The sequence below is a fragment of the Brachyhypopomus gauderio genome, chromosome 14, assembly GCF_052324685.1.
Source record: "Brachyhypopomus gauderio isolate BG-103 chromosome 14, BGAUD_0.2, whole genome shotgun sequence".
NCBI lineage: Eukaryota > Metazoa > Chordata > Actinopteri > Gymnotiformes > Hypopomidae > Brachyhypopomus > Brachyhypopomus gauderio.
In genome coordinates, this window is record NC_135224.1 from 14777389 (window position 1) to 14793583 (window position 16195).

The following is a 16195-nucleotide window of genomic DNA, read 5'->3' on the forward strand; positions in this document are numbered from 1 at the left end:
AGCTTCAGCTGAGTTGTGCTTGAAAAAGAAACCTGGGTCTGGATGAAAAGCAGTGGTTTTCGGTGCTTTTGAACGGCCTGTGTTTACTGAACTCCAGGCGCCGTTAGAGTCATACATGTGACTGATCAAACATCCTCCCCTTCAGACTACAACTCGTAAGCATGGGGGAAGGTTATTATTTTCAATCCACATCAATCCTGTGTACGTCCGATTCAAAGAAGATTAAGGTTAAGGTCTGAGGTAAACGTGCGAATCTTTTTGTTTGACGTAAAAGGACAGTGAGCGAGGCACAGAGCCAAAGAGAAGAAGAAGGAATGAATAAAGTAAGTGTGAAAGAGAGAAAGAGTGAAGGGGAATGAATATCGGCTCATGACTAAAGAAATATAAAAAACGTGAGGGGCTTGGTTAATAAATGTAGAAGGCTGCTACAGCAAAATGTGCACGAGCCTTTGAGATTGTCGGAATGAGAGAGAATGCATTAGACACGCTGTGAAACACAGTTGTAAGACCGTCACAGGACCAGTACCTTCTGCTGCCAGACAGAGGAGACCAGCCCAAATGCGCAAAGGTTCTCATTGTAACACAGTGTGCATACTAAGAGCATAGCTGCTGTTTTTTTATTTTTTAAGTGTGAACGCTGCTGTGTCATCAACTGAAGTCATGTGCGTTTAACATGAGGTCGCTCTCCTTGTGCCCAGATGTATGCAAGTCCGCCTGTCGATCTCCGAACCCTGTGCAGCCAGCTACCCGTTCCCCCCACATCCCAGTAGCCTGGATCTTCATTAATAATGCATTATACAGGGGCGCACTATTGTACTATTTCTGGTTCACAGTGGCGTATCAACGGCAAAAACCAGGGAGCAAGCGCAATCCAATCCTTGAGAATGACATGAGGATGCGGTCGAGCCTGCTGTGTTTGTGATGTTGTCCGCAGAACACTTTGGGTCCTTACCTGACGTAAATGCCCCCACCGGTCCAACCAAGCTAAAAGGAAGGAAATTCAAGAGAGAAACAAAACGATTGAATGACCGCGGGAAGTTATTTAACAAGCATATCCGACAGCCTGCATTGAGGTATCTGGCCTTGTCTGCCTTAGCTAGGTTTGGTTCACATGGGACCCAGAGTGAAACAGCCGTGAAATTAGATTGCTCCTCTTGTTGACAAAGGTAGGCTGTGTTCTCCTCCACCAACCTTCACACTAACAGCAGCATTAGATCAGGGCCTGCTACTCTAGCGATAGCTGCCCCCTTATGGTGCATTCGTGTTAAATCTTTGATCCAAGTTGGTCCGCTTTCTCTTGCTACTTGACGAACAAACGTGCAGGTGATGTGTCCACCGCCGCGCTCCGTAGTCTGTGTCGAGGTTCTCCCGGGTTTGTCCTGTACGCAGTCAGTGTTTGCTAGGCTGTGGGAATTTCATGCCGCACAACTCCTAGAACATAAAATATGCAGATCTGAAGTGTTTGTTTCATCACAGTGGAAAATAGACTTTATAAAGCACACAGATGTAGTAAATATAGCATGGAAAGAGTAGCGAGCACATGTTTGACATGCGTTTCAGTAGAAAAAAAAGGAAAATCTTACAATCACTATATTGTGAGGTCCGTGATGTGCAAACTATAACAGTCTCTTATAAAAGCATTACAAATATGCCTGTCAGACTTCCTTACCTTGGTATATGGTGTTTCTGGCATTTTACACGCCTGTTCAGTACTTCATATGCACCGACATAATGTGTGTTCTGATTACAGAAAAAAAAAACAAAAAACAAATGTGGTGTCAAAACCACAAACTACAACAGTGAAAACATTGTGTTTTGAGTTTCCTTGGAGAATGTACAGTGTCTGTTGTTATAATGAAATTCTACATGTATGTACTTTCCACTGTTTACAGCTACTTTAATAATGCCACACTAAAATTCAACAGATTTAGAATGCCATAGTTAAGTATTTAATCAGTCCTTTTATTTTTTTATTGTTATTTATTTTTAGGTACCTTAAAGGCAATAGCTGAATAGGTCAGATCATTGTAAAATTGCTCTCAGTTTAATTCCATTTCTAGTTTTCTTGTTTATAATTCTACATTTAAAATATATAGAATTCATTAGGATTCTAATTTACTGCCTAAATGCTTACATTAATTAATTATATATGCATAAAAAAGATGCCAGATATCTATGTGGGTATTTATTGAACATTTATAATGTAGGACATATGACTTATATCACATATTACTGTAGCAAAAAACATTTGAAGATGTGATATGGTGTCCCAATTTTTACCATTGAACCCTTTTCAAAGGAAGCAAACTAATTAGTTTTTTTATTTGGTTTTTCTTATTTTCTAATTTCATAATGGGAAAAAAGCTGGAGAGAGTGGTGCACTGTGTCCCCTCTGCTGTGACTGCACCGCTTACCCAGATTTATTTTTGAATGGGAATGAAATCATAAATTTTCTCACCACCCTACTGTAATACACTTTTTTTTACCACAATGCCACGCTCACATTTTCCTCCAAAGCAAGCAAAAACATGTCTTAGTTTCTTTGATCATCGTTGTTTATTTAGCATTATTCAATATGGCCATTTCACATGTAACTCAAAGCACGGACTCAATTATGCGTACACAAAAAAGAACGCGTTCTCATTTTGTACAATAGACACAGAATCCCCTTGATTGCGTAGTTTTTATTGCAGTGTTGCTACCAGGAGCAAATGTGTAGAAATGCACCACCCACTTGCTGCTACACCCTGTCCTGAAGTCCCGCGAGGGGCTCTGCACACATTTAGATGAGCAGCAGTGCTGTTTGTACATAGTCGACGCGTGACACTCCTTCAATAAGCTACCACAGTATCCTTCTGTAACGATGAAATGATTAAAGAGTCGTACTGTTGTACATGCTCGCAGACTCTCTTTTGCTTCATTGCTCTTCGATGTTCTTCTTTGGTAATTAGCAAAACCTTCCGTGCATTTCCTTTCAGAGGACAGCCATGTTAATAGGGTGGAGGCAAAGACGTTTGCGTCTCGTTTGACGCAAAGACACATTCGCGCTCGCAGCCTGCTGGGTCTGCAGGAAAGGCCCAGCCGTCAGGGCTCCGTTTGAAGGTCCTGCTCTCCAAATCCAAACCAACCGAGGACTCACCATGCAGCAGACCCCTTGTTCTGCTAAATGCTATACATATAAAAGTAATTCCCTGGGGAAAATGTTCACATCTCTCTCTTCTCTCTCTCACTCTTTCCCTTCCTGCCTCTGTATTCGGTTCATGCACGTCTTCAGACAGGCCTGACGGGACCATGGAATCTGTGAAAAGCAGGATGCTGTAAACCCAGCAGAGTGTGTGTGTGTGTGTGTGTGTGTGATTGGAGGGGGAGGTGTGAAACAGACTCCTGGAGGAGAAAGAGGGGCTGGGGAGACATCAGCCATCCTGAGTCCTGCTCTTAAGGCGATGTCCACCCCCTCACCCTCCCCCCAACCCCACACCCTCTTTGTTGCTCTCCATATAAAATACACAACGCGCTTAAGAAAACCACTCACCCTGTCCTCTGCTTTCTGAGGCAGTTTGCCGTATGTAAAATGAGGCATGGTTTTGGTGCCAGGCTTTGGTTTCCCCATGTTTTGTATCCCTGAGCCTCAGACCTGACTGGGCTTTGGGCTTCACATTCAGGGCAGCTTCAGTTTGAATCCCATTACACCAGGCCCTATCTGCAGCCCTGCAGCCATGAAAGTCAAAGAACGTTAAACGCTACGGTGCCGCACAGTGCCGTCATTCCTAGTGCTTCAACAATGTAGCATTAGTAGTTACAGCGCATTGGCCTGGCAACAGACCTGTTGGTAATAAATACACCAATAACAACTATCATGATACCAACAATAATACAATGAACATAATACAATGATCTCCTAAGTCTGATTCTGAAGTCTCCCTTAATAAAAACTCACATTTAGCAAAAACTTTACTACACACTCCAATCTACGTGAGATATTAAAATATATTACAATTATGAATGCTTTGTGCATATTCTTTTAGAACATATATATTTTTAATGAACATTTGAACATCATTGTCCATGCTAATAATATGTTCATTATTATGCTAATCATGTGCATGTTCCAGATTAAAGACTTCCCTTTCTGTGAAGAAATAGAACATGACATTTTTAAAATAAACACGATTTAGCATTTTAGGACACAAAGTTCAGGCTTCTTGTGGTAGACACATCAGCCTTTTAACCTGAGCATGAGGTTATATACTCATGGTACTGATGGTCACTGCCTTTTTGCATAGGATGGGGTTCATCAAGCAAATCAGAAAGACAAACTACAAAATGACATAAAAGCCAAAACATATAAAACCAACACTATTTATGTCTCATACAAATTTCCCTCCTGTCCCACACTTCTGACTTTCACAAAAATATCATAAAAATGTCTTGAATGTGGCCATAGTGTATAACGAGAGACTGTGTTCTCAAAAATTTGGTACTTTTGTTTCTTTATCTAAAACAAGGTACACGATTGACAACAGTGCACGATGATACTGCAAGGACTACAGTGCTCAGCGGATTGTGTTTTGTGCTGTACACTCACTGGTTGCTCAGGACATCTGGTGTGTTACAACAATGACCCGCATGCCGTCCTAGTCTTCCAGGGAACTGACCACTGAGGGCTAAGTGTCAAGTTTGTCATTCAGCAGAACAAGCACAACCATGTAAATCTTTGATCTGGATGCAAATTTCCACTTTGTAGATTTTTTTATAGTTTACCTACGCATGATCACTGTGCTATTTTGCATTATACATTCAGCATTATACTATAATAATATTAATATACAAAACAACAGACCCCTCCCCACAGTACGTAACTGTCATGTCCGTCACAGGTGCAGCATCTGAAGAGCAGCATGGCAAACGAGCCCATAATTCAGAGCAAGTATAAAGTACAGCAGCAGACACTGAGGGCTGAGCCACCAGAAACGATACAGATCATATCAAAATAATGTGCGTTATGTCCATTGCGTGTCTGTTCATAAAGCCATTCTAAAAGGCACCTAATAGAGGCCCAAAGTAACTTAGTGCTTCCAGTTGTCTTCCTGTGAAGGTCAAGACTCCAGCTGGACTTAGGACTTTATGTGGACGGTTTTCTTGTCATTTCCGTAACGTGCCAGATGTGGTCACTCTGTCGTAACTTCTTTCCTCCTCCCTATGAAATAAATTGCACAAATCATAAAAGTTGTACTGGCTTGACTAATAAAAAAGGTCGTAAGTCACCAGCAGTGCACATATATTTAAGGAAGGAAATACATACTTAGCTTATGAGATATATATATATATATATATATATATATATACACACAACACAAACACACACACACACACACAAATAACCATATAATCACCAAATAATCGGCTATCTGTATATCCTTGACAATGTATTCAGTATACCGACTGAATACTGGTATCACACACAGTTGTGCACCAGACGGGTTAATGATAAAATAGGATAACAGATAGCTATGGTTAGTTTACATAAAACATCTGCTATGAGCTATGTTACATAGAGTCTGCCAGTGCTGTTTATACTGATATTTACATTTAATTGCCATTTACATTGACTCAGAAGTTCCTTTTAGCTTTGTTTAGAGGCCCGAATATCACATAATACAGTGTGTCACACTGCTGACTAGAGTCACTACGGTAACTCCCATGATACATATTTGTATATTGGTATTATAAGCAATGGCCTGAAAGTCACTGTAATCCAACTGAGGAATGCTCTGGGCTGGAAGAGCATATAAGCGGATCAGCTGGGCTGCCAAAGGGAGAGACATCGCCCACTGGTTGAAAGGGCAGTGGAGGAAGGAGGGCGGGGCAACAATGAGGAGGGTGGAGGAACAAATGAACAGTGAGGAAGGAAGGCGGGGCAACAAAAAAGAGGGCAGAGGAACAGTGAGGAAGGATGGCGGGGCAACAATGAAGAGGGTGGAGGAACAGAGGAACAGTGAGGAAGGAGGGTGGGGCAACAATTAAGATGGTGGAGGAACAGAGGAACAGTGAGGAAGGATGGCGGGGCAACAATGAAGAGGGCGGCGGAACAGAAGAACAGTGAGGAAGGAGGGCGGGGCAACAATGAAGAAGGTGGAGGAACAGAGAAACAGTGAGGAAGGAGGGCGGGGCAACAATGAAGAAGGTGGAGGAACAGAGAAACAGTGAGGAAGGAGGGCGGGGCAACAATGAAGAAGGTGGAGGAACAGAGAAACAATGAGGAAGGAGGGCGGGGCAACAATGAAGAGGGTGGAGGAACAGGGGAATGGTGAGGAAGGAGGGCGGGGCAACAATGAAGAGGGCGGGGGAACAGAGGAACAGTGAGGAAGGAGGTTGGGGCAACAAGGTAGAGGGCGGAGTGAGGAAATGAGGCCGAGGCAACAGTGAGGAGAGTGGGGCACCGGTGAGGAGGGCGGGGCAACGGTGAGGAGGGCGGGACAACGGTGAGGAGGGCGGGGAAACAGTGAGGAAGGAGGGCGGGGCAATGGACAGGAGTGCTAGACTTCTGTACCTGAGGGGGTGAGGACCAGCGCTTGGAGGATGTCCGAGAGGGAGACAATGCCCTCGATGCAGGAGTTATCGTCCACGACCACCAGCCTGTGTACCTGGACAACCGGGGGCTTTGAGTGAGCTTCTGCGGCTTCTTTCAACGGACACTCCCAAAGACACACACGACAGAACCACAGCAGACAACGAGGAGCTTGTGTGGCGTGTGAGCAAAAAAGAGAGACCAGCCTCGCACGGCCTCACCTCAGCCTTAACGATCCTGTCCACGATGGTCTCCAGGGTCTCGTGCCGCTTGCACTTCATCACGCCCTCGAAGTACTGGGAGCGGTGCTGCAGCGCCTGGGTCACTGTAACATCCAGGTTGTTGTAGGTCTTCTCCGCAGCCAGGTTCTACACACACACAAACACACACACACATACATAACACTGATCAAGACAGAGTAACACTACAGGCCACGACACTCCCTATGCACATGCAACACCATAGGACAGAGCAGAAAAATTTGCATTCATAATGCAATAATGCAATAATGCATTTCAAAAGGAAGATACCAAAACGCCGGGATACGAAACGTAATGGGGCCGTTCTGCTTAATGCCGTCTTTTCTCCTGTTGTGGCAAAACAATCCAAGACCAACCAAAAAAGCACAATTCTAAAGTGCTACTCAGAAAGAACAACCTGGTTCAATTGCCCAAGCTGATTTTTTTAAGTAGTCTAAATGGGTAAAATATGCTGTGGTGAAAATGCAGACAGAGAAAGATTTTACTGTGATGCCAAATCTTTACATGTTTTTCCAATGTATATTTTCATAGAGTTAAACATTAACATAACTGTATCTAAGGTTTTATGGTTACTGAGTACAAAACAGTGTAAAATAAAAATATGAAAAAAAAAATGTAATATAGAACCTCCGATTATAAAAACATGAAATAAAATACTTACAATTACATCAAATTTGGAGTAAATATCCACAACCTTTCCTGTGTGAAATAAAAACACAAGAACATGGCAATATGAGAACTGTTTACAACACTGTTCAACACCAAGGTAGGACAGCACCTTACAGCAAACATTTGACACCAGGCTACGTTGATATATGAGATGCTGGATCATTGATCATGTTGTATTCTCTGTAAAACACTTCCTCTGGATTTTGAAACATTGCTGGAGATACATTGCTGATTTGTTGATTTGATTTTATTGCCCATAGGAAGCAGGAGGAACCTGTTCACTGACTCCAGAATGTAACTCATAAGCCTCAGCTGCCAAACACTGGTGTTCATGCACCTATAAACTCACTGCAAACGCTTCCCATTGCCTCCATTTCACCCCACCTGCGACAAACAAGCCCAAAACTACAAACTCACACACGTCCATTCAGGGTTAAAGTTACGAGTAAGGACACACTCCGCTCTTGCTTCACCCGTAACTACGTGAGGCGGGATCAGGCGGTACAGAGAGGACAGGCGGATGCAGTCGGCCCATTCGTACCTGTGCTGTCCACCACGGGCAGCGCCGACACCCTCCTCTCCACAAACATGTTCAGGGCCTTGATGATGGGCGTGTTGGGCCGGATGAAGGCGATGTTGCTGTAAGTGCCGATCCCCAGATCGCCCAGGGTCCGCCGCACGAAGGCCGGCTTGGGCATCTCACACACCTGTCAGCCAGCACCCATGAGGAAGGCTCACTGAGAATCATGTTCTCAGAAGACATTCGTTCCAGTCAGCATTGTGCTAATATCATCTTATATATAGCTCATGAATATGATATTTACCCAATACTTAGATTATGCAAATCTGAATTTATACAGTGAATTGCAGACTGGAGGCATACGGTTGTCTATACTCACAAAGAGCTGAAGAAACTTGAGGATTCTCTTATGAGTGAGGATGTAGAGCACATTGCCTGTGACTGGATCAATTACTGGCAACCTGTGGATCTTATTTTTGATGAGGGAGTACACTGCATCAAAAATGCTGGAAACACACACGCACACAAGCAAAAATTTTAGAATTCTTGCAATTCTTATTATTGGAAAAAACATTGATCACGTGATCACAATAAAAGCAAAGGTCTCACCTTGCATCAGGAGAAATGTTAACCAAGGGTTTGAAAGTTTCCTGTAAATAGAGTTCTGTTGAAGGCATAAAGAAAATTAATTTTGTCTAGTTTACAAACAAACTAATGATTGGTCCTCTTTTGCAGATTAAGACCATTGCATTGGCAGTTGTGAATCTTCACTTTAGTCTTATCTATAGTCTGGGTCTCTGAAACTGGCTCATTTTCAAGATTTACCTATATTTGAGTACTTGAATTGCATTTGAATATTTGAATACTTTTCAAAATAGAGTTACCTCTCCATGTCTCTATCTTGTGTTCTTCCAGCTCATATATTTGTACCTGTGAAGACAAAAGTTATAATCAATTAAAACAAAATATTATGAATTTTGTATGGATTCACGTTTAGAAAAAAAAAAAGGTTTGAAACACCTACTAATGGTGACTTGTAGTATCTGTGTAATATTATGATGAAGTCTGTGATGGTCAGCATTCCTGAAGTCAAAAATGTCAAAATCAGTTTGAGCATACATTTTAATTATATAGGTGTAAACAGGTCTCAGTTGCTTACTAGGAGTAAAACTCCCATTGAGCAGCTTGGGATGAGCGCTACAGTTAGTGGGGACTTCCTGATCTACTGGCACTGCTGTGAATAATGTCTTGTAGAGTGTGAAAGGTCTACAGTGAATACTGGGTAATAATTGAACTTGCATGGTTACACAAGGCTAATATATTTTACTCTGAAAAACCAATGGCTAACTACATTTAGGTGTTTTTTATACTGAAAAATAAAACATCGATTATCAATCACTGCAAATTTGATGACTGAACATTATGATTAGGCTCATTGTCATTAGACCATTTAAATAATACGTCCGTGACCGTATGTCCTAACAAAGTATTAAAAACAAACAAGTGTGTGCGTGCGTTAATTGATCTTACCCACAAAGCTTTGCTGTTTGGTTTCCCACAGTGGAGCAGCTCTAACTCCATTAGCAACCAGAGCGAAGAACGCTTTCTTAACCTGCGGCCCAGAGGAGGAGGAGGAGTTACCTCACACGCTACCTCAGAATGCCACGCCCACAGCAAGGTCTGTCGCCAGTGGATACACACATATTCCTAACACTTATGTTCTCCAGTCCTTCTCTAAGCATTTTGTTTTTGGTTAATCAGTATGTTTGTAGTGAAAGGTCACAGTGAAGCTGCCACATTCTTTGTAGTAGATCCACGGGTGATGTTACAAATCCAGACGTTCACAACACCATCATTCAGTATAAATCCGGAGAGACGAAGGCACAACTCTAAGAGGCAGTGTGAAAAGTGCACTTGTTGATGGTCCGTGCTGACACAGCCAGGCCAGAGGCTGAAGGAAAGGGAGCCCCCAGCCTCAAAGTGTGCACATGCCGCACGTGATTGCCGTTTAACTGTTGCTTAACTATTGTTTACCATTGCTAAACAGAGAAACACAGACTCTGTTTTTATTTCCTGCTTCCCCGTGAGGTTCCAGTCACGGTAAAAACAGCAGGATAACGGAAGCGAATGGATAAACACTTCTGAATTTGTTTAAACTCCACAGCTGTAGATGGGGAGGCTGATTGAAATGAAATACTTTATACCATTAGACTTATGTCTTCTGTCTAAAACTGGCACCAGAACATGATTGAAATTCCTACCTGTAGTGTAGTATCGAAGACCACCAGCTTTGAACTGGTGGGAATGAGGTCATAGCACTTCTGGGACTTCATAAAGCGCATGTAAATATCACAGTCTGGCTCCTTAGAAGCTGAAAGGACAAAATAAATTATTTCAAACAGGCTTTCAAACCCACTAGCAGGGTAAAAATGAAGATACTCCGCACACGCGCCCACATGTGAGTGTAATCAGCCCTTAGCCATTCTGCAAACATTAACATATCTCTTGCACAGATCTTCAACATGACAGATTTAATTTCTGGCACACACAAAAAAAACAGGCAAAATTGCAGAAGACCAGATCAGAGATTTTAGTCATTTACCTTCATCGCTGAGTTCAAGTTTCTCCAACATGCCTTCAGCTAATCCGTAGACCTGAGAGAGAGAGAGAGAGAGAGAGAGAGAGAGAGAGAGAGAGAGAGAGAGAGAGAGAGAGAGAGAGAGAGAGAGAGAGACAAGCAAAGTACTCAGTCATAGAAGACCACAAACATGATAGATTGTGGTAGAGGGGGAGGGTGTAGTGGCACCAGTGGAGGCTCCTGTATAGTTCAAACCCACCAAATAGCTTCAGGCCAAGAACGTGCCAAGGGGTTCTCGGCTGCCTGGTGGCACCTAAGACAGCTTTGGGGTCCAGACGATAGCCCAGACAAGCTTAAGGTCTGAGCACGTGATATCTTAAGAAGGTTGCTCTCTCATTCATTTGCCCTTGCCACTTCAAATGTGAAACTCACAATGACCACACAGGTAAAACATTAATCAACAGCTCAGTCACAGGTAGCAGGGGAATGTCTGCTTCAGCCTTCTGAACTGGAACCACTAATAGTCTCTTTTTGGCATGTGTAAATGGCAAAAATTAGAGAAGGACAGGAGTTGACTTTGATTTTATTAAAACCATAAGAAATAATATTATTTATTATAATAAATATATGCATTAATAATTCTAATTACATAACCAATAATCTTGAACAACCATCTTTTATTCTCTGATCGTAATACTTTCTAGACACGCAGGTTTCTTTGAAGAATTTGGATTTTTCTTTCAAGAGAAGCCACTCAGTTCCTTGTCCAGTCCCTCGTCATCTTAAGACTGGAACTGCAACTCACTCTTGGCAGCCATCCCAACTCACCCCACCAGTTCCTTCCTGCCCATCCAGAACACAGCCGCACAGCTCATATTCAATCTTCCCAAGTTCCCCAAATATCACCCAGCTCCTTCATTCCCACCACTGGTTTCCGGTTGTCACCCACATGGTATAAAAAATTTGACACTTGCCTACAAAGCCTAAAATGAACCTGCTTCCTCCTACCTGAAATCACTTGTCCCACGCCATATCTCTCAACCTTCATGTCTCAAATGCAGCATGTTTTGAACCACCGCCTCTTAAGATATGGTGAAGATATGTCTTCTGTTGTCTTCAAATGTAGTCCCACCTCTTCAAGAATTCAAGAAGGACATGATAAACCCTGGTACCTTCAAGGAGCTTGACTAATCACTGATACTTTAAAATAAAAAATGTTTTCTTTCTTTTTTTGCATACACACATCTTGAAATGTGCTAGCCATCGGGATGTTAACATCGGGATGTTAACCATGAACATCTTGAAATGTGTGTGGGTCGGAGCAGTGTTGGTTGCACCAGTGGGACCTACACATATTAGGCAGCTGGTTTAAGTCATATGGCTGACCAGTGAACACATTATTTTAAAAATACCTTGTAGGTACCTCCTTTGTGTGTTTTCCCTCTGACAGTGTCCTAATACAGTGTATTAGTATTGACCCAATACTAGCTCAGGATCTGTATTTGGCAAACTGTAATCCAGTTTGCTTGCTGAAACATCTGTTGCTGCTTTTATCAGGAAAGCATGCTGCCGAACAAATTTCAGTGAAAGATGTTGCATAGAAGCAAATGCTGCAACTTGCCACTGTATCGTGATGGGACAGTCAGTTCAAATATAGCAAGTAGGTTTTAGTTGGTTGTTCTTGTATGCAGGCAAGGCATACCTTTGCACAGGCAATATATTGCATTGCTACAGCATACAATGGTGATAATTATAGTACATTTACAGCATTTAGCATACACATTTGCAACTTTCAATTGAATTTAGTTGTCTCAACTGAAGTTCCTGTCCTTGGGGTTGAGCAGTTATAACATTTTGCACCTGGCTGGAGCTCTCAGAATCAATGAGATTAATTATGCTTACAAACATCTCACAAACAGCCTGGATGTTAACCTAATTTTGAGACACTTATCTGACAGTTCTAAGAGCAAATATATTATGGGACAATAGAAAATAATGAATTAACAAATGGCATTTAATATTTAAATTTAAAATACTTGATATAATTGTACTTGATCTTTTATGTGCTCTGGGATGTTGAAAGAACACAGCATAGGAAATGAAACTTTGACGTTCTGATAGTCTGATTGTTCCTCGACACTGCAAGTGAGCTGTTTTGCGCCTCAACCTTGTGAGTGAGCTGTTTTTGTTAAGTTTCTATTGGCGGCTGGTATTGTTCCCGGCTATGGAATACCTGCCAGAACTTCTTGCCCTGGGTGTGAATAGCTGCATTTTAGTTCGGATATTTGAGCCTTGTGTGCCCAGTGTGCCCAATTTGATATTGTTTTGATTATGGCTCATGTTGCCACGTCATCTATCCAACGTCATCCAACCATGCTAGTCAGCAGCATGCTAATAAGCATGCTAAGAGTGTTAGCTATTAGTGCAGCCACATGCATCCCAACCACCAGCTTGCAAACCATGCCAGTGGACAGCTAACTAATAAGCATGTTAATAGGATTAGCCATCAGGATGCTAACCATGTTAGCCATCAGGATGCTAACCATGTTAGCCATCCACATGCGGCTTGTATTAGCCGCAGAGGCATGAACGGTGAAAGGACACCAGGAGCACCTCCACAGTCCAACACTCTTGTTGATTGAGGACTCAGTCGTCAGAGATGTATGGAGCAACAGTATTAAGGCCTTTCTCTTTCCTCGTGTTACTGTCTGTGATGTGATACCCATGATTCCACGCATGCTACATGATCATCCAGCTATGGAAAGACTGATTGTGCATGTCTGCTCTTGTTTACAAACAGTCTGAAATCCTGAAACAAGATTTTAACCATCTGCTCGACATGGAGTTTTCCCAGTCTGAAGTGTTTTCATTTCTGGACCAATACCAAGTGCACGTCTGGGCAGTGGTCATTTCACCAGACTACTGGCCCTAAACAGCTGGCTCACTACAGCCTGTGCTCATCGGATGGTAAACGTCTTTGACAATTTCAACATCTTTTGGAGGCGTCCTGAGCTTTTAAAATCTGATCAGCTTCCTCCCAACAAGGCTGGGACTCAAATGCTTGTGGATAATCTGTATGGCATTAAACTTCTGATGTCATCTCAGAGCTCGCAACTGAACCCCCAAATGTCACTTTCACCTTCTCCTAGAATCTCACAAGCCAGTGTGGCATCTTGAAGTGTGGGGCTGGGCTTCCAGAAGCTTCTATAGGACGTTCATACTCCATAGACATAAACATAGCCAGTGTTATCTTTTTCCATAGAGACAGTCCAATACCTGAGATTAAAGTCCATTTGTGGCACATGGATGTTTAGTTGCTACTGACAACCTGTGGCATTTAATCATCGGATGGTAAACGTCTTTGACAATTTCAACATCTTTTGGAGGCGTCCTGAGTTTTTTTTTTATCTGATCAGCTTCATCCCAACAAGGCTGGGACTCAAATGCTTGTGGATAATCTACTGTATGGCATCACTCACATGCGGAACTTGCATCCAACCACCAGGAGTAATGTCAGTCATTGGAGCTCACCGTCTCCTGTCAGAGAATCTGTTCACTGTCTCAGATGTTAACTCCAGGAGATTGATGAAGTTTTGCAACACTACAGTCTGCAGTCTTGTAGGAACTCACCTACTTCTCCTGCACACTCATTGAATTCTCAGGTCTGACACACTGGAATCCATGTTCCTAGTCAGTGGATGGAGCAGCAGTGGCAGCAATGCAGCAATAGCGCTAAATGAAGCTTTCCCTCCCAATTGTAACCATTTTAATGTCTCTAGAGTAAATAAGAGAGGTGGTGGTGTTGCATGTATTTACCATAAAGCATTCTGCTGTACATAGATTTCATTAGGGGAACATTCTACGTTTGAATATCTGTCAGCACAACTGAACAGTACTTATACAGTTCTATTGATTGTTATCTATCATCCTCCCAGACTACATACAGACTTTCTTGAAGATTTTGCAGCAATGATTTCTAGGTTTTTAATAGATTTTGATAATGTTTTAATTACTGGGGATTTTAATATTCACATGGATATATCCATGCAGTAAGTCAGACTGTATATCCATGCAGTAAGTCAGACTGGTTCGCGGTGGGAGTTGGACTCCGCCAGGGCTGGCCTTTGTCATGATTCTGTTCATAACTTTTATGGACAGAATTTCTCGGCGTGGCCAAGTGGTGGAGGGGTTTCGGTTTGGTGGCCTCTGTATTCCGCGTGTTGTTTTTGCAGATGATGTGGTCCTGTTGGCATCTTCAGGCCAGGACCTGCACCTCTCGCTGGATCAGTATGCAGCCAAGTGCGAGAAGGCCGGGATGAGAATCAGCACCTCTAAAACTGAGACCATGGTACTCAGTCGGACAAGTGGAGGAGTTCAAGTATCTCGCGTTCTTGTTCACGAGTGAGGGAAGGATGGAACGAGAGATTGACAGGCAGATCGGTGACCGATCTGAACCAAGGTTTGTCACGCTTACAAACAATGATTGGAAATGCAGAGAAACGAAGTTAATACCGTAAAACAAACGTCCTGAGCTCTTTAATGTATTTACATCCTGGTTAAAAATCCATTATCAATAATTGTTGAACTTTATTTTTAATAAATACAATTTTTTAAAGTTTTTGTGTATATTTACCTCTATAATATTTATTGGGTAAGGCTGTTCCAGTGTTGAATGGAACTATTTTAACTGGCGGAGTGTTTTTAACCAAACAGGTCGTATTTTCTCATCCTCTTTAACTCAAAATCTTTCAATAAACAGCGATAATAAAACTGTGGTATAATCGCAATAATACACTTGAGGTTCGTGCTATAACGTGTAATATTGGCACTGCTGTGAACTACGGCAGTGCCTACGACCGCAGCACAGCAGTGCCAATATTACACGTTATAGCACTCCCTCTCGTGTATTGTTGCGTAATTAGAATAATAACCAAGTGTTATCTCAGTGCTGGCAGTGCCATGTCACGGACATGACAACAGTCCCTCCCTCCCCTCTCAGAAAATGGGAATGGGTTAGTTGAAACATTCACACACAGAGTTAGGAATTGTATTGATGTTGTGGCACCAAAGGTAACTAAAATTATTTCTGGTAGAATTAAGATGCCCTAGAGAAACACTCTATTGTAAAAATTGTATTGTAAATCTATTGTAAAACTTAGGCAAGATTGCAGTGTCACGGTGGGTCGGCCCGGACGCCACCAGAGGGCGCAAACAGTCACCCGTACACCAACCAACACGCCCACCACTTCGCAGCGCACACCCTCACATCCAAGGACACTCCCACGTTCCCAATCAGTTTTGACACCTGTCACTAATCTGGTCTGCCCTCTTATATTCCCACAGGTCGTGCTGTCCAGCGCTGCTCATTCAACCTGCTACCGCGCCTCGCTACGTGGGAGAGTCCCTTTGCTATCTGTTTGCCTAACTTCAGTCGTTGTTGATTTTCTGTTGTGTTCGTTCTGCCTTGGTGCCTGAGTTTTTCTGTTGGTTTCTGTCATGGAAAATAAACGCTTGCGTGCACAGCCTCTGCCTCCTGCTGCCTCTGCCCCGGCGTCACATGCAGGCAGGCTGAGAGACATTGGCAAAGGTCAAAATTGGAG

General features: G+C 42.7%; 1 protein-coding gene across 6 annotated transcripts in view; it reads right to left on the minus strand.

Annotated features, from left to right (window-relative positions):
- Positions 1-2565: 2565 nt before the first annotated feature.
- The window catches only part of LOC143475322 (5'-AMP-activated protein kinase subunit gamma-2-like), a 37563-nt gene continuing 23933 nt past the window's right edge, over positions 2566-16195 (minus strand). For 4 of the 6 annotated variants that reach the window (XM_076973144.1, XM_076973146.1, XM_076973145.1 and 1 more), the window contains 12 exons: positions 10620-10671; positions 10279-10388; positions 9548-9629; positions 9042-9100; positions 8902-8947; positions 8627-8681; positions 8397-8523; positions 8039-8204; positions 7490-7527; positions 6790-6936; positions 6551-6644; positions 2566-5197 (listed from right to left, as the gene is read on the minus strand). In XM_076973144.1, the coding sequence (XP_076829259.1) occupies positions 5169-5197; positions 6551-6644; positions 6790-6936; positions 7490-7527; positions 8039-8204; positions 8397-8523; positions 8627-8681; positions 8902-8947; positions 9042-9100; positions 9548-9629; positions 10279-10388; positions 10620-10671 (1005 nt within the window). In that variant the 3' untranslated portion in view covers positions 2566-5168. Of the gene's footprint in view, positions 5198-6550; positions 6645-6789; positions 6937-7489; positions 7528-8038; positions 8205-8396; positions 8524-8626; positions 8682-8901; positions 8948-9041; positions 9101-9547; positions 9630-10278; positions 10389-10619; positions 10672-10854; positions 11098-16195 lie in introns of those variants that run through there. The other 2 variants (XR_013120995.1, XM_076973147.1) reach the window with 2 other exon arrangements.